The sequence below is a fragment of the Tenrec ecaudatus genome, chromosome 3 (assembly GCF_050624435.1).
Source record: "Tenrec ecaudatus isolate mTenEca1 chromosome 3, mTenEca1.hap1, whole genome shotgun sequence".
NCBI lineage: Eukaryota > Metazoa > Chordata > Mammalia > Afrosoricida > Tenrecidae > Tenrec > Tenrec ecaudatus.
Window position 1 is genome coordinate 123610088 of NC_134532.1, and position 19335 is coordinate 123629422.

General features: G+C 39.9%; 1 protein-coding gene across 3 annotated transcripts in view; it reads right to left on the reverse strand.

Annotated features, from left to right (window-relative positions):
- Positions 1-1977: 1977 nt before the first annotated feature.
- RAP1GDS1 (Rap1 GTPase-GDP dissociation stimulator 1) overlaps positions 1978-19335 on the reverse strand; it is a 159470-nt gene continuing 142112 nt past the window's right edge. For 2 of the 3 annotated variants that reach the window (XM_075544002.1, XM_075544004.1), the window contains 5 exons: positions 18082-18207; positions 17036-17175; positions 9474-9600; positions 4489-4617; positions 1978-2646 (listed from right to left, as the gene is read on the reverse strand). In XM_075544002.1, the coding sequence (XP_075400117.1) occupies positions 2519-2646; positions 4489-4617; positions 9474-9600; positions 17036-17175; positions 18082-18207 (650 nt within the window). In that variant the 3' untranslated portion in view covers positions 1978-2518. The remainder of the gene's footprint in view (positions 2647-4488; positions 4618-9473; positions 9601-17035; positions 17176-18081; positions 18208-19335) is intronic. The other variant, XM_075544003.1, reaches the window with a different exon arrangement.

The window sequence follows — 19335 nt, forward strand, 5'->3', positions numbered from 1 at the left end:
TACTTCTGAAAATGGAGCTGTTGAAAACCTACCGAGCACAGCTTTTATGACACAACAGGGTCACAGGAGTTGGAATGGCTTCAAAGCCACTGGGCTAACAGGGACACACACGTGGGAGCATTTCATTCAGGTGCCTTCTCCTTAATTCCTGGTCTGCTTTTCTTCCATGCTCCAGTCCTAACATAGATGATAGAGCTTTCTGGAGCCGTTCCTCCGATTTGGGGACTCATTCTTGGTTCCAGGGCCTGAAGAACAAAGGGGACTTTTCATTCTTTGTCCTACAATTCACTGTTAGTGGGCGGCAAATAAGTCTACGGGTGAACTGTAGAGCTGAAAACCAGTAGCAGAGGGTGGAGGAGTGTTTTTATGGACTCGCGTTCCTGCCATGACACAGTCATGTGCTACCTCAGTTAGTAGACTCGTCCTGAGAGCAGAATCTTCCGTCTCTGTAGATTGAAGAATTCAAACCACACTTTCTTTTGCTGGAGACCAGGAGACCTCTTCGTACATTAGCAGACTGACTGCTGAATGGCCGAGACGGTAGCTTCTCTTCTCTCAAGTCCAGTCTACAATTGTGGAATGCTCTGCCCAGAAAGGCTCTGTATGGTGCTATCCAACAACCTATTTTACAATCTAAAGAGTTTTCTGAAGTGTCAGACAAATTAAATCTCAATTTAAGTCAATCCATCTAGAATTCAGGGAGCCTGAAAGGTTCATGAATCTAGGAAATGAATCCATCCATTCAATAAATACTTACTGAGAAGCAAAAATGAACAATCAGTATTCTAGGGAGAAAATTTAAGATACACAAATAAACCAAGTGATGCCATTATGGTTTGATATACTATTTATTTATTTACTTATTATAAGGACAGCCTATTATGCAGTATTACAGATGGCTTTCAAAACCTATAATAAAATATAGTTCACTACCCAGCCCAGGAGAACATAATCCACAAAAACATTCCTAGAGTAAAGTGTAGCTTTAAGCACTCAAAAATAATCCATGTCTTGGACATCCAAGTGATCAGTCCAAGGGTTCTTTACATTTTGGGTTTGTAATTTGCTTGAATAACTGTCTGAGTTCAAAGTCCAACTCAGGTCACCCCCACCCGAGATGTGCAGCATCTCCTACTGGAGAGGAAGGAGCTTGTGTCGCCTCCTTGGCAGCCAGGACCTGTTCTATAGTCATTTCGTATTGGAGGCCACCTTGCCTTTAGGCCAGTATTTGCCAAAGCTGGGCATGGGGAGAAGGCAAGGACAGCACAGGGATGCGCTAACTCACTTAAAAAGATTGCCTTTCCGAGCTCGGAAAACTCATTTGGTGGTAGTGGTGGCAGTGAAGCACACACGGGATTTCATCAAGGAGGTCTCCTGGAATCTCCTACATCTTCCCTGTCACTATCTCAGATGTCCTTGAAGATCTTCTGTAGTTCGCAGTGGGAGGTGTGAACTCTAACACCCACTGGCAAGAAATCATCTGCAGAATGGACTGGACTGGCTACTATGGCTTTTAGAACCTGCCGTCCTTTTGTTAGTTGACATAAATTTATTTCAGATTCTTCTCTATGTCCTACTAGTTCTAACAGAAGATTTACAGACTATGAAAAATGACACTTCTTGCTTTCAAAGCTGAAGGATGAAAACATGGCAAATCAATCCATTCTCCAATGAGCTATCCTCTAGTTCCTCAGATGAGAGCAAGTGCCAAGTGACTTTTGAGGACAAGGGTTGGCTAATGCGAATTCATGGTTGGAAGATGTTCTGAGGTGCAAATGCACACATAACAGAATCTAGAAAAACAAGATCCACTCATCTAACCTGGGTTCTTCAATCCTTAGTTTCCTACTGAAAACTATAAATGTTTTCAACATCAAGCTACTAATGGACAACCAATTAATTATGGAATCAGAAACCTCAGAAAGTCTTGACAAGTTTGTGGCAGGTTGAGAAAAAGGAGAAACCATAGGGCACACAGTGAGAGCAATGGGATTTTATTCAGTTCCAGGTACCATGGGCTTGACATTCGTGGGTAAGATTGATGAGTGAGCAGCCGTACAGTTTTTTGGTCATTGTGCTTCCCAAGCACCAAAAATGGAGCTATTTTTACTATTCAAGTCCATCTTTAATAAGCCAGACAGATTCTGCTGCATTGTTTTGTTTCTAGTTTATCAATAGATAACTATGCAGTTAACTGAGTGTGAGGAGCAAGTCATTATGTAGGTCCAAGTTTACATCATTGTAGGACTACAACATGCACATTCTACTTAATGTAGCTCAGTAACAGGAATACAAGAGAACAGTTATGGGTGGAGACCTGTTTTTGACAAAGTCATGTTCACGCTAACTATGGGTTTAGAAATCATTATTGGGCAGGTACCTATAGCAGTTCTTCAGTTGGAACATTACACGCATGCACAACGTGATATGGTAGAGAATGAAGCGGAAGGGGCAGCTGGATGGAGGACAAAGGGGAACTCGGAGATGGGGTGAGGCTGTGTTTCAGAGAGGGCAGGTCTCAGCTTTCCACAGTAAGTCTCTGCTCTGTGAGAGAGGCCTGTTGGGCAACACTTTTGTTCTCATGACTTCGAAGTTTGGATACAACATCTAGAAAGGCCAAATCTTGCACCTCTTTGTGTAGAGACTCTGGAAGACAAAAATCAGATATGCTTTTTTTGGTTTTAATTTTACTGTGCAATCTATCTAAACCATATACCTAAATGTTTATTTTGTAAGACCAAGTTATAAAACTAGGAACCATTCTGGGGGAAAAAAAATCAAAGCAGTAGACTATAAGGTCTTTTTAAGGGGTGTATTATAAACTAAGAAATCAGAGAACCTTGACTTGCCAAATTTTTATGTGGGCAAATAAACAAGTATTGCTATTAGGGTTGTAGTTCACACATCTGTGGGGTGATTCTATACACAGTCATGTCTGTTTCCACATGTCTGGGTGTCTGCAGATAAGTTCTCTCAGAAACATACTTGTCTTAGGTTAATTAAGGTCCTTAAAGGGGTGTGTGTCAATATTAATACTGGCTTCCAAGGGGATTACTGGGCCAATTCAAGGCAGAGAAATAAAAGTAGAGAATATTATGGTAGATATGATAGACACATGAAGGAAACCAAGAGGAGTTTGATACTAGCACCCTTACCCTTAAAGAAAAATTGCTAAGAACACCAGGAAGGAAGAAAACAGTGAGAAAAATGTAAATACCTTTTATTTTCCCTCTAAAGTTTTCTGCATTATATTTGAAAATTGGAGCACAATTTATAGAGGGAATTTTAAGGCATATTACAAATCAGGCAAGGAAAAGGGAACTAAATAGAGTAAGGCTTCTATCCTTCACTTGAACTTGTAAAGTGTTGATACCAGTACTTATATAACACATGGAAAAAAGATACCACTCAAAACTACCATCCCTCACTCACTGCCAACAAGTCAATTCCGACTCATAGGACAGAAGAGAATTGCTCCTTTGGGTTTCCGAGGCGGTAAATTTTTCTGGGAGTGGAGAGCCTCATCTTTCTCTCACGGAGAAGCTGGTGGTTTCAAACTACAGACCTGGCAGCCCAATGAGTAACCCACTATGCCACCAGGGCTCCTTAAAAATACTATAGATGAAAAGAGTAAATGGATATCTAGATGAATTCTAAAAGAAGTCCACAAAATCTAGAGAAAAGTCAGGATAAAGAGAATAAAGAAAAACAGAAAGCGAAATTACAGAATTAAGCAATAACATATCAATGATTACAATAAATGTAAATGGTACAAATATACCAATTAAATGAGATATAGAGAAAATCAACACATGACCAAAGTTGCTCAACTATGAAGAGACAGCAATTCTAAAAGTTATGCACCTCAAAAAAGAGATGCAAAATATATTAATTAAAACCTACTAGAACTGAAAGACATAGGCAAAGCCACAGTTTACAATTGCTAAATTCATCCCCTATCTCAACAGTTAGATAACCAGTAAGGATATAAAAGCACACCACCACCCACCAATAGGACCTATTAGAAACTTACTGAACATTCCACCCAAATACAGCAAAACATAGATTCAAGTTCCCAAGCTATGTCAAGGATTTCTAGAATAAATTCCTTAGTTAATATATCATACAAAATCAGAACTTGTTCTTACTCATAACATTTTAGGGTTAATAGAAATTAATTTTTAATGCTGTCTTGCCTATGTTTGTTATTCATGGTATTTTAAAAATTATAGTAAACATCTTTTGAGAATAGTTTCACTGTAAATGAAGTGTTCTCTATCTTCCATTAACTAATTTCTAATGCACCCCAAACCCCAATTTACTAAAGTAAAACCTAAAAAGTCTGGAATTTATCTAAGGCATAAACCTACCCAAGAAGGAAAACCCAACTATTTTGAACTTCTAGGCCCAGAAAAACAAAGCGGTACTGTTGAGTTTCATAGGTACACAGGTTTCACTGTATTATTCTATATTTAATATAATACTTACCAGATCCCATGAGAGCACAGATCAAGACCATAGAATTATATTTGATTTCAGGAGCACTTCTTTCATCTGCTAACAGTTTGTGTAAAATCTGTACAAGCTTAGCACTTTCTAGATCTTTCTCAGCAGTGCCTGGGATATGAAACAAGTGAGGTGTAAGTTACAACCACAGTGTATAAACTCAGTACTAAACCCTTTCTCTTCTAAAAATGACCATGTAAACACTTCCTAAAGTGTTCACTAAATGACCTCCAATAACAAAACTCACTGCCAATGAATCAATTAACATAGACAGCGACCCTATAGGAGAGTATAGAGCTGCTCCTATGGGTTTCTGAAATAAGTAATATTCTAAAAATTAATAATAAATCAAACCTTACCACTATATTTTAAAGATTTGCTCTGTGAAGCCTTGGTGGTGCAGTGGTTAAGTGCTCGGCTGCTAACCAAGAGGTCGCTGGTTCAAACCTACCCAGTGGCTCCGGTGGAGAAAAGACCTCTTAGCACTCTTCTATGAAAATGGTAGCCTAGGCCACCCTATGGGCAGTTCTACTCTACTGTAAAGGGTTGCTATGAACTGAGATGGACTTGATAGCACCGAACAACAATAAAAGGCGAAAAGGAAATCTACAGACAGTAATAAAATACTTGCAATTAAATATTCAATATACAACTAGTATTAGAATATAAAGACCTCTCAAAACTCAACCGTGAAAACAAAACACAATTAGAAAATGGCTAAAAGACATGATAGACATATCCAAAGAACATGGAAAGATATTTAAATATTATGCAATATCAAGGAAATGCAAATTAAAATCACCATGAGCTATCACTACATAGCTCTCAAGATGGCTAAAATAAACAAAATTGTGACAGCAACAGCATATGCAGGTGGTGATGCAGAGAAAGGGGGTCAGTCATATATTCTGGTGGGAATGGAAAATTGTTTACTTTGGAAATTTATGACATTTTCTTAAACAAACAAACAAATAAACCATCTGTGTTAGTCTGGGTAGACTAGAAAAACAAATCCACAGAAAAGTTAATTGTACATTTAGAAAGCATCCCAACCCAGTCTAGTCCAAGGCCACTGAAGTCTGACATTTGCCCATATGCCCTACACCAATCCACAAAGTACTCCTCAAACTCGCAAAACACACACATTGATGCCAAATGCAGGAGGAAAGCTGAATTGGTAAGCATCTTAGCACTGACAGGGGTCTCCTTGCGGCTGCTCCAGCACCCAGGGCTGCATCGGGGTAGGTCCATGTGGCTTCTCCTTAGGGGATGTCTCACAGAAAGTGAGCCTTTCCAGCTAAAGCAGGGAACTGGCTAAGGTAGTTGCGCCTTGGTATGACCATCAGAGAACAAGAGACCAGAGAAACAAGAAAGGCGAGGCTCTCTGCTCTTCAATTTATCCCAAAGAAAAGGAAATTTGTTTATGTAAAACCTATACACAAATGTTCAGAGTCGCTTCAAGTTGTAATTAGTCTGAGATGCCATCAACAGGTGAATGGTTAAGTAAACAAATGCCGGTTCATACTTTAAAATACTAAGCTATAAAAAGGAATGATCTATGGAAACATGAAACACGACTCTCTAGGTTACTATGCTGAGCAAAAAAAGAGAAAAGTCAAATCTAAAGAGTTATATACTATATAATTCCATTTAAATAACATTTCTTTAAAAAGTGATATATATATTTTTAAAGTGATATTTTCTAATGAAGAGATCAGTAGTTACCAGGAGTTAGTGATGGAATAAAGAATGAGGGAGGGAGAGAGGTGAGCCCCTTGACTGTAGTGGCAGACACGAGCCAGCATGAACCAATGCAAGTGAGAACATTATAAGTAATGTATCACACAAGAACAAGTACAAATGGATGGCCATCTGGTTAAGATTTACAGGTGGACCATATCAACTTTAATATATATCCTAGCTGTGATGTTATATTACAAAACAAATTCACTACCATTGAGTTGATGCTGACTCATAGCAACCCTACAGGACAGGGTAGAACTGCTCCTGTGAGTTTCTGAGATGGTAACTTTTAACAGGAGTAGAAAATCCTATCATTTCCCCAGGAGCAGCTGGTGCTCTTGAACTGCTGACCTTGCAGTTAATGGCCCCAGGAGTAATCCCTTTGTCACTAGGGCTCCTCTACTAGATATCTTTTAGAGAATTCCTTTATATAATTTGTCCCTATTTATCCCAATGAAATATTTTGCAGATGGTATAGTATATGCAAATAGTATAATGGTATACTATACTATTTGCAAAATGTTCCACTGGGAGAAACATGGGCCCATTATGCAAGGGAATTCTCTAATATTTTTCACAATTGCATATCTGTCTAAAATGATCACTCACAAAAAATAACCAGTCCTCACCCCCAAACTCACTGCTACTGAGTTGGTTCGCACTCACAGCTACTCAATAGGACAGACTAGAACGGCTCCGGGGGCTTTCTGAGATTGTGCATGTTTGTGGGAGCAGAAAGCCTCTCATCTTTCTCGATACGTGGGTGATGATCCGGAATGGCTAACCGTGGTTAGTAGGCCGGTGCTACCAGAGCTACGTAAAGAAGAGACTCTTAAAAATACACTAAAGGATCCTCGCGGGCTGTCAGCTGCGAACCAACTCAAGGGCAGTGAATAAAAATATATGCCATTATATTTTTAAAATTACATAAAGCTGCTCCTCTAAAGTTGTAATCATTCTTTAATATCAAATATCCAATAAGGATTTTAAGTTGGAGCAATGTAGTTTCCAAAGCATGGCGTGTATCAAAAAGGATGTAAAGATGTACCGTCACATTATACAGTTTTTATGGTAATGTGACCCAGGCAAACGCTCATCTATTCAGAAGCTGATGCAATTACCACTTATTTGGTCGATACTAATTATGAAGGGCAAAGAAACAGATTCACCTCAGAGTGTGACATATGAAGAATATTCTGAAATTGATCCATCATTTTAAGTTACTTAAAATCAGGCCATAATCAGTCATTTGATAGTGAATGTCCTCACTGACTCCCCTCTTTTGTAGACTTCTTAAAGGTGTCTGGACTGTTAGAATCTTCCCACATCACGTGGGAGATGGTCATCACAGGCTAGAGTAGGACTAGAACTGATCTCCAAAGGAGTCACGTAGCCCAATTCCTACCGTATCCTTAACCTCAACGTCAAACGCAGTGCCCTCGAGTCAAATCTGACTCCAGCACCCCTACAGGAGAGCACCGAGCTCCCCGGTGGGCCTCTGAAGCTGTGGCGCTGATGGAGGAGTAGAAAGCTTCCTCTTTCTCCCGAGGAGCAGCTGGTTGTTTCAAACGCCGACTTTTCAGCAGCCCAACGTGTGACCCACTGTGCCACCAGGGCAAAGTGACACCAAAGTTGTTAAAATCTTCTATTTTATCTTTAATATTCAAGGAGATTTTGTATCCTTAGGGAATTCTAATTTTTAAAAATTGCGTTAAAATTCAGAAGTCTTTAAGAAGACAAAAATCAAATCTTTCATACCTCAATTCTGAGTGTAGCTGGCAGCGGAGTCAGACACACTATCTATACTTATCTTTTGGCTTCTCCTGCTTACCCCAATTTGAGCATCATGGATATAGACAACGAGTAGTAATTAGGAGGTGACCCGTTGCAGTATTTACGGACATGCTTTTGAACTACCCACACCAAGTCTACAGTTCCCCTTTGTGTAAAGTGACCTTGGGCTGAAGCCACCTGTTTTTGAGACAAGGGCTATCCCTGTAGAACAGATGCTTACATGTTAGCATCTCTTATAATTTTACACAATAGAAATGTTCCATGTTTGCCAGAAACTAAGAGAATCGATTAAAGGTGTTTTGGGAGAAAACGTGATGTAAAACACACAGCAGAGTAGCACAGGGCGGAGAACTCCCAAGAGTGAAAACAGTGCTGTACCTGCAGTGGTCTCCACCTCCCTAATGCTGCAACCCTTTCATACAGTTCCTCATGTTGTGGCGACCCCCAACCATAACATTTTCTTTGCTACTTCATCACAGTAATTTTGCTACTGTTATGAATCAGGCGACCCCTATGAAAGGGTCATTCAACCTCCAAAGGGGTTGCGACCCACAGGCTGAGAACCGCTGCTCTAGAGCAATAAAGCCCAGCACTAGGGCTAAGAGGATTAGAAAAGAAAACCAGGAGTAGAGAGAAGCAGCCGAGTTGAAAGGAAATGGCTGAGTCACAGACTGATATTCTTGTACTTTAAATGTGGTTTCAGTTCTCCATGAGACATACTGAAAATGTTTTCTGACCCCCATGTGGTCCTTGAGGATGTCGCTGTAACTTGAAGTAAGATCTGGAAGTTTAACTAACCTAAACCCTGCTAAACATTTGTTACAAGCACAACCAAAAGAAACAGCTTAGTAACACCTATGGAGGATGAGTTTCCATATACCCATATAAAGGTATAGCCCCCTTGGCTAAATGCTTTAAACATTTAAAAGATTTATTTAAAATAATTTAATTGGGGGCTCTTACACTCTTATCACAATCCATACATCTATCATGTCAAGCACATTTGTACATATGTTGCCATTATTATTGTAAAGCATTTTTTTTCTACATGAACTCCTATCAGCTCTTTTTTTCCCTCTTCCTCCACCCTCCCTCCCTCCCTCCCTCATGAACCCTTGATAATTTATCTTTTTTCCCCCATGTCTTATACTGACCACTGTCTCCCTTCACCCATTTTTCTGTCATCTGTCCCCCCCGGGAGGAGGTTATATGTAGCTCATTGTGATCGCTTCCTCCTTTCTTCCCCACTTTCCCCTCTACCCTCCCGGTATCGCTACTCTCATTATTGGTCCTGAGGAGTTTATCTGTCTTGGATTCCCTGTGTTGGCAAAGTGCTTTCAATCAAGGTTCCGTCAGACTTTCGCTCCTACTCCTGTGCTTTTCATGCAGATAGAGACAGGAGGAAATAAGCGTGTCACCGGGGTACTTACCCAGTTCTAAAGCTGCTATTAGTGCCAAGGCAACAAGAGCTTCATTCTGCATTATTACATGTTCACTGGTTGCCATGGTGACTAGATGCTTGATGCCACCACTCTGTACAATCGTTTTAATTACATCCTACAATAAATAAAACCATAGAATTATAACTTTAATTTGGAATATTAAACTGCAGTACCATCAGTCAACTTATTATTGAGTGGCTTTCTGACAATGTCCTGTATGAATCATTACATTTACCATAAGTGCTTTTTTCTTCACAGAAGAAAAAGAAAAAGCTTTTAGCTTTAAATAATTCCATCAAGAGATGACAACTTAAATTGCCTAAGTGGAAAAGACCATTACAGTTCATATCTAGTGAGAGAAGTACAAAAGCCAAATAAAAATGCCATTGGCCCACATGTTGACTTACCACAGGGTCAACAAACATAAAACCAGGTAGTTATCCTCCAGGCACCATAGGTAAAGACTTTTGTTGTTTTTAAATTTAAGTAATTAAAAAAATGTAATCGCTTTATTAGGGGCTCATACAACTCTTACCACAATCCATACATTACATCAATTGTGTAAAGCACATTTGTACATTCATTGCCCTCATCATTCTCAAAACATTTGCTCTCCACTTATTAAGTAATTTTTACCCCTCAGATCTGGCAATATGCACACTGGAATGCATGTGTGCGTGTGCGTGTACACACACGCACGCACACACAGCTACTAGGGCAGAAGTTAAAATGAAACTTCTTGTACTCTTCCAATTTCTCATCGTACCTATAGCTTTGGACACTCCATTACCAAGAAGGGGCGGGGCAGACCCTGTCAGATTCAATAAACTCCAGCTCTAACACACATAATCATCACTAACTTTGAGCAAATTACTGAAATCTCTCAGTGGATTAGTGAGATTTCATTTACAAAACTGGGATGAAATCAATGTTTATCTCAGAGTTCAAAAGTTTTAAAAGTTAAAACATGTATAAGGATTTTGGCAAAAGTGTGTATGTATACACAGACACAGACACAGACACACACACACACACTCTCTCTCTCTCTCTCTCTCTCACAGTAGAACCTATATACAGGTTTACAGTGGAAGCCCAAATCCATGTTGGGTCTACACTGACTAGCAATGTAAAAAGCTTTGTCATTAGGAACTTGTCTAGGTTTGCCCTAGAGGGAAAGTGGGTACTAGGCGGCAGTGATTGAGTCATACGTTCCCCCATCAAAGTGCTTGGAAGGCCCCAAACCAATCTGGTATGCATTTCTAATTTGTATAGTGTTTGTATCCCACGCATGGTCCTTTCTTCTTTAGTCCACCCTGTGATTGTGATGAATTTATGTACCACCGTTCATGATTTTGTCAACATCGCCTCCGTGTTCCATGTCCTGTTTAAAGTAGCCACGCATCTGTGAGTCTCTGGACATGACAATGGCCACCTGCTGTCGGTCGCACCAGCCAGATGATTTGTCTTTGTCCTGTTTATGACTTACATCGGTCTCCATAAATTGCACTTAAATTTGGGGCCTCTATCACTTAGAAAAATCCCACGGAAGGCTTTGTTTAGAATGCTTGGATTAAATATGATGCCTGGAGAGCCCCATTTATGGGACATTTAGAGGAAGTTTCCATGGTGTTTATTGTTGTTAGGTGTTACTGAGTTGGCTCCGGTGCACAGCAACCCTGTAAAGAAGTTGCTGACTGAACTACAGACGGAAGGAGGACCCGCGCTATGCTGTCCTCACGGTTTTTGCTGTTTGAGTCCATCATTGTGGCCACACTGTCATTCATCTCATTGAGGGTCTCCATTGTCACTGGCTTCTGCTTTACCAAGCATGATGCCATTCCTTAGTGACTTGCCCCTCCTGAGAGCATGTCCAAAGTATATGGGCAAAGTTCCTCTGTCCTTGTTTCTAAGGAGCATTCTGGATATGCATCTTTCAAGACAGATTTATAGATATTTCTGGCAGCCCACAGGTATTCAATATTCTTTGTCAATATCAACCAAAATTCAAATGTATACATTCTTTTTCAGGTTTTCTTGTCCAGATTTCTCATGCATATGAGTTGATTGGAAATGCCTTCCCGTGGGTTAGGTAAACCTTAGACCTCTGGGTGTCAACTTAAAAAAAATTATTGGGGGCTCATATAGCTCTTATCACACTCCATCCATCCATCATGTCAAGCACATTTGTACATTTGTTGCCACCATCACTTTCAAAACATTTTCTTTCTACTTGAGCCGTTGGTATTAGCGCATTTTCCCCCTCCTACCCATGATAATTTATAAATTATTATTTTTCCATCTTTGCTTTTTAATGTTTTAAAGAACTCTTTTACAGCAAATGTATGTAATGCAGTAAATCATTTGATTTCTTGACTGCTATTCCCATGGTGTTGATGTGTGGATCTAAGTACAATGAGATTCTTAGCAATTTCATTCTATTCTCCATCTATCATGATTTACTTATTGTTTAGTTGTGAAGATTTTTGTTTTCTTTATGCGGAGGTATAATCCATTCTGAATGCTGTATTCCTGAATTTTCATCAGGAAGTGTGTCAAGTCCTCTGGGTTTTAAGCCAGCCAGGTGTTTCCCCTGTGCTTCACAGGTTGTTAATGACTCTCCCATTGTGATGGTATGCTCTTGTTCATATAACCAGATTATTTGCTCAGTAAACAGACTGATTAGGAATGGTAAAAAGCTACAAGCTCGACACTTATCTTTCCTGATTTAAACCATGTAGTATCTTCTTGTTCTATTACAAAGGACTGCCTCTTGATCTATGTACAGATTCCATGAGTACAAGAACCTGATCACAGCTCTTGCCAGGCGTCCTTGTGAGTGACATCATCTTTAAACCCTGACACATTCTTGTGATACTCAGGGACGACAGAGGGACCTGGAAATCCAACTACTTCCTTTAGATAATTTCCAAGAGTTCCCTGTCGATGCATTTTTGAATCGCCATCAACACACCTTTGCTTGCTTGTCCTATTACTATATTGTATTGTAAGAGAACGTCTGCAGTCCCACTGGAACAGGCACACATATGGACCCTGCCAGCTGGTTGGCCCAGAGCTCTCTTCATGGCATATACAAACAAGCAGGCACCTCCAGAGGTGCATCTGTTTGTTGACACATCTCTCTTAATATTGCATCAATCTCTAGAGCTTTGATTTTCACCAATATGTACAGTGCAGTTTGGACTAATTCCTTCAATATGATCTGTTCTTGATTATATGCTGCCTCCTGAGAAATGGCTGAATCTCAATTCTTTTTGGGTACAATGACTGCATGTCTTCCATCTTTTGATGCTTCCTGTGTCATTCAGTATTTTGTCCATGAACCCTTATAGAACTTGAGGCTTGAAGTCTTTCTTCATCTCTTTCAATTTGAGAGCTGCAGAGCATGATCTTTCCTTTTGGTTATCTAATGCTAGGTCTTTGCACATTTCTTTTTATTTTTAAGTAACTCTTTATTGAACCTGAGGTATATTACATATACAACCATTGTAAATTTACTTGTGTTAATTCAAATTTGAAGTGTTTTCACACACACACACACACACACACACACATTTAGCAGGCAACAGTTGTGTTAAGGTAAAAACACCATCAGTTCATCAATAAACTGTTGCAAGTATTTCACTCAAAATTGAAAAGAGTATCACATTTTTGAAAAATTATTGGAAAAAATTGTTATGAAATTCTGTAATTTGAATGAATTATAAAAAACTCATTACCTGTAGTTTTCCTTTGCAAAGACAAAAAAAAGTTTTACAAGTAACTAATGTACATAGTCACATCATCATCCTGGTCACCCGCCACACCACCACCAGATGCCCCTGTCATTTTAAAGCCATCATCAGAGACCAAGAAAAATGCATTTCATTTTATACGAAACAAAACTCACAAGTGCCAAAATGAAAGACCCTGGAGAAATAAAGAACCCAAGATCTGACACTAATGTTCAGTAACCTAACTAAACAGTGGCCCCAAACGCCGCTGACCAAAATAAGAGTGGCTGTACAGCATCGTAATGAAATCCAAGAGGCTTTAACCCTTTGGCACCAGAAACTCATTTTTCCAATTATGTGAGCCTACCCTTTCTAGGTGCCAAAATGCAGAACGTGGACATGCCAGCTCAGGGAAAATAACGAAGAAAGTTGCCAGTTCACCCCCAACTCTCATTATCAGCTTGAACCAAGACTTTCTACCAGGTTCTGCACTCCCTGCCCCTGCCCCCAGAGTGGTTACTAGCTGCTTGTGTCATCAATTTCAGTGGGCGTGAATGAATCATAAGGTTCAAGGTAAAAGTTTGGGCTTGGGGGGGGGGGTGAGGTAAATGTGTGTTTGGGCAAGTCTTATTTTAAAGAAAAAATAAGGTAAAGAATATTTCTAAAAAGTGCCCAATCATGGTGACAGAGTGCTACGTCAGCGAGCTCGGCCATTTGTTGGGGAGGCAGCTGTGAAGAGTCAGACAGTTGTTTCTGTACGTGCTCCCTAATAGCCACATTAGCTGTCCTGAGCTGCAGGCTAAGGGACCTAGAGTGCAGTCATTTTGTAATGTACTCGGGCTTTGGGTGATGTCCTCCACTCACGGGCAGTGATTATGGAAACAAAAGACCTCTGAAGGATGCTACTCCTACATTTCACTTCTAGCGCTTGAGTTCTGGAAGGACTCGGATAACGGAGACAAGAATGAAAGAAACCATGCCAATCAAATGTCAACGTCCCTAAAAAGGTGTGTCCCCCACCCTAGTATCTGTAAATGAAGAAGAAACGTGAGCTGTGAGATGGACAGTGCAGAAAAGGAGACAGAGAGACTAATAACATTATTGGGACTAAGGTGTTTGGGCAACAGGGAGTGTGTGAATGTGGGATCAGAAAAAAAGGCTCTTTTAAAACAACTCTAGGTCTGACCCAATGTCATGGCACCTGGAGCGAGAGCTTCAAAGAAGGTCCACAGGATCCCTCTGCTGCCTGTGCTGTTGCTGACTGCTCTGTCCTCTGCTTGTGCTTCACAGCGGGTATGAATTGTTCCTTCTAGCTTGCTTTGGTGAGCTCCTGTTCCCATGTCTGGTGCTTTAGCGGCCTCCCCTATGTCAATGGTGAACATCACTATCTTTGGAGTCATGGTGGATATCCTATTGCTAAAATAAAACGTGTGTGCTCCATCCATGTGAGCGGAGAAGCAAATGCATTTTCCCCACTGGACTCTTGGTCTTCTTTGTAGATGCTTTATTATCAGGTTATTATCAGGCTCTGTGATGTCCCTGTTGATATTTAGGCAGCTGCACTTGGCCATCTTAAAGGTAGTTCCATCTTGGTGCCCAAGGTGACCCGCCCCAAAAAGCATTCCTTGGCATGTGAATTAACTCTAAAGAAGTAGCCAGAGCCTGGGGTCAAGGCCAGGACTAGGAGTGTGGCCTCCTAAGCTGTCACTGCTTGCACACTTAACAATAGATGCCTTCTCAAGCTACCATTGAAATCTTTTGTTCACCTCTTGTCCTTCGCCCCTTTCCTCATTTGCTGTACACTTTCTTCACGGACGTCAAGACACGGGGAAAATAAGATGTCCTTGATGGTATCCCACACATTGTCTTCTGTCATAAGTGTTCAATCAATCATATTTATCTCCTGGATCTGTTTTAATGTGCTTCCACATGCAACCTTGCAAATGAGACATTGTTGGTCTGCTTCATATCCATGGCCTTGTTCTGACTGATGATTTTGGACTTGTCCATTTTCTCTTTCTATAGATGTTCATTTGAAGAACGTGTATTATGTCCAGTGGGGCCCCTGTGCCAAATCATTTATGTTGTTGAAAAAACAGATTGCCACTAAATGGGTCACTGGTCTTCCAAAATTCTCCCATGTGATCATCTCCACTGTTATTTTTATCACCAGGGCTGTACTAACTACCAGTCTTTCTTCTTGGTTTATAATACAACAGTCACGTTTTAATCACCAGTAATATCATGTACCTTGAATGCACATTTAAAGGTTTTTCAGATTGTAGAAATTGGCAACAATCATCAGTTTCTTAGGTACCTGTAGTCAGAAGGCCCAGCTAGCTGGTCAGGGGTCCTACCTTTGGGCACTTTTTCAAGAGAAGCTGTGACTTTACCTGGAGGCACACAAGCTGGAGTACAGTGCTTGGGGCTGAGAAAACTAAGCCAGAACAAACCCTTGTGAATCAATGCAAACTGTGGAAAGCTATCCTTCAAGACAGGATTCAGGGTGACTTTAAAAGGATTATGGTCTTCAAAGCCTAATACAACAAGGAGAAAGCTGTGATTCACAACAGCCCACTAAGGAGTTATAAAAATGTAACAAATTTATACCCAGTGTTTAATTGTTTCAGTAGCTTATTCTAGAGTGATATTTTCCCAACTGTATTCTGTGAGACATCGATGTCACTTGCAAGAAAGTTAGGTGGATAAATAGCCCAGGAGTCAGGGGATTGTCTGGTCTGGGAAGTTTCTTTGTAGGAGTAATAACATGCACTGTGAATCCTACAAGGAGGGAGAGGGGATACTCTACTCACCTACCTCATTTACCCCTTTCTTTGTAGATCATTTATTGGGGTTATTATTTTACAGACACTATTTTGAGAATGTTTTTCAGTTCTATTTTAATGTTAAATTTAACAATGATTAAAAAATTTAAAAGATGAGAAAAACAATAGTTCTAATCTAGAGCTCAACAGTGCAGTGCATTGGCAAATTGAAGCCAGGATGGCAAAATTTTGTCTCATGAATTTTGGACATATTTGTCAGGAAAGCACAGTCCCTGGAAAAGGGGATCACAATTGATAAAGTAAGTGAAGAAGAGGCCCTAAATAAGGCAGGTGGACACAGTGACTCTAACAACAGACTCACACATCAGAACAACTGTGACGATGGGGTAGGACCAGGTAGTTTTGTTCTGTTGTCCATAGGGTTACTAAGAGTCAGAACTGATTCAATGACACCAAACACCAAACAAAGTGCCTACTATGTGCCAGGGAGCAAATGAACATGCTGTATACACAGATCTTACCCACACACTTTCAGGTAGGTCTTATGCTCTGTTTTAGAATTAAGATACCAGGATATAAAGTATCTTCAATAAGTAAATGGCAGAGATGTGAACCCATCGCCGCCTGACTCCAGAGGTTTACTCTAATTATTATGGGATTTTTTGGTTCGTGTTAGATGCTGTCAAAAGTCAGCTCTGGCTTGTAGACATTTATAAACCAAAGGAAACAATAGCCTATCTTGTACCGTGTCCACCACTATTGCCGTGTTTGAGCTCATTGCTACAGTCACTGTGTTAATCCATGTTATGGACTAAAACTAAAAATCTTAAAATTCTATCTTCAATATTTCTTTTTAAAATCCAGAATGCATTGACTAAGATACTTCAGTTGGCATTTAACAAATGAAATTAGTTATTATTTCCGCCACAGAATTCACTTCAAAAATATAAAGTGTATGATGTTGGATTTGGGGAATAGGGTTTTCCAAAAAGGTCACTAATGAATCCCAGTGACTAGGTTCCTCTGAGGTTACCTTTGACTTGCTGTGCCGTATTAGGGCGGAGAGCAGTCTGTTTGACTCCCCCATCACACCGGCATGGTCTTTGGCTTCACACCATTCTACTAAACGCTCCACTAATTTCATGTTCTGACCCAGTTGTTCAGCAGCTTCTGCTATAGGAAAGAAGGCAAGGCACAAAGGAATGAATCACTGATGGGAAATTGGTAAAGAGGCAGAAAGTGTGGAAGAAAATTACATGCCTGAAAACCACAACGAAACAATTTCATTACAGTAAGAACAGTAAAAAATATTCCATATCTGGTGGACTATTTGACTTTCTACAATGCTATGTACTTTCATCAAAACATAAAAACAACTTTATACACTCTTGGTTAAATCAGATACTCCGTTAGCACTTTGGCTGACTCTATCTGAAGCTAGTAGAAGGACTGCCAGCAATCATTTTAAGCGGAGTTATAGTTTAGAAATAATAGGAATAACCCATTCCTAGAGGTGGTTTTCACTATCTCTGCAAATGGAAATACTTTACCAATTTGCAAATCGATTTTTAGTTGCAATGTCATTATATTGAGACAGGGTGATTTACGGATATGGTAACAACGGGCCTGGAATGCCTGAAAGCAAACCAAAATTAAATGAGAAGATCTTTATAAACTGATTAATAAGACAAAACCAAACTAGTTGCTATCAACTCAATTCTGAATGGTGTCAAGCTCATGTGCTGCGGGGAGTACTGTGCTCCAGGGGGCCTTCAAAGTACATCACCCAGGCCTTTCTTCCTAAGCACCGCCAAGTGATTAGTACCATCCCCTCGTGGACAGCAGCAGAGTGCGGAACCATTTATAACACCCAAGCAAATTGTAAACCAACCTAAAGATAGGACTGAAGTGCAGTACAATTCCCTGTCATGTCAATCACAACAATCACGGGAACTTTGTCCCTATTATTTTCTATCTACCTTTGGGCTTCTATACCTATGAAAGCTAAAGCCAAGTTCTTGTTCAAGTAGAAACACATTAAAGCTGCCGAAAGCGAATTTGGGAAAGGTTTTCTTTTACCTTGTGCATCTATTAACATTCTTAACGTTCCCAAAAGTTTGAACTGAACTGGAGGCATTTCAGATTTAAGGAATTTCAAAACTGCCTCTGTGACCCCAGCTGATAACATCTTTGCTTTATTTACAACTAGGGAGAAAAAGAGAAAGGAAAACGATGGTTAAACATAGTACCGGTGTTACGGTATTGACATTCTTGACTCTAAACATTAAATTCAACACAAGTACTGAGTATCATCTCTATGGCTCTACATTACATTCTCTTGTGTAGGAAGTAATCTGTTGCTTTCCTGTGACGATAATGACCTTTTTTTGGTAGCATCTTGTATGTCTATAGGGGTATTTGCATTAATACTTACTAGATTTCCAAATGCATTATCCAGACATTTACTGTAAAGGATATCTGAAAATGTTACATTCTAATTAACAGAACACAATTATTCAGCTTTAACAAATGCTTCTCTTTATCTCTATCCATGACCCCATAGTGTTAATATAATGTTACAGAAACTGATAAACAACAGCAATCTGCTATGCGAATGGGGATTACTACTGTTAAAGTCAGAAGCATTTTGGCTGAAAGCTGAGAATATCAGAAAGCTGGGCTTAGCAGTACATTCTAGGGAGCTGCCAGAATGTCAAGCTGTATTCAGAAGAGGATGTGGGATGAGGGATATCATTGCTGCCATCAGTAGAGAATACCAGGAAGTAGCTCTTTTCTTATGTTCTACTGACTATGCAAAGGCAATCAAATACATGGATCATAGCAAACTGTGGATACACGGAAGAATCAGCATTCCAGAAAAGCTAGTTATACTCTTGTGGAACTGTACATCGATCAAGAGGAAGTCGTTCAAACAGAACAAAAAGACGCTGCATAGTTTAAAAATCAGGAGAGGTGTTTGTATCATTTAATGTACTTATTTACTGTCTCTGCTGAAAAAAAATCATCTGAGAATCTTGTTTATACGAGGGAGAAACACGCCCCACAAAAATCAGAATTTTCCCCCCAAAGCTATCAATTAACTTTTTCTTTTAACAAACAACCACTTGTACACTTCAGCTTTTCTCATAGCGCTGTCCTTATAAGCTGTGTTCACATCACAACAGTCTGTGGCATTTTACCCGAGCAGGAAACAAAATTTCACAGCTGCAAGCTGTTCTTTGAAACTGGCCATCACATACACAAGGCTCAAGTGAAACTGCTTTTACTAAAACATTCACTGTGACCAGAGAGAATCTTCCCAGGTGACACCAC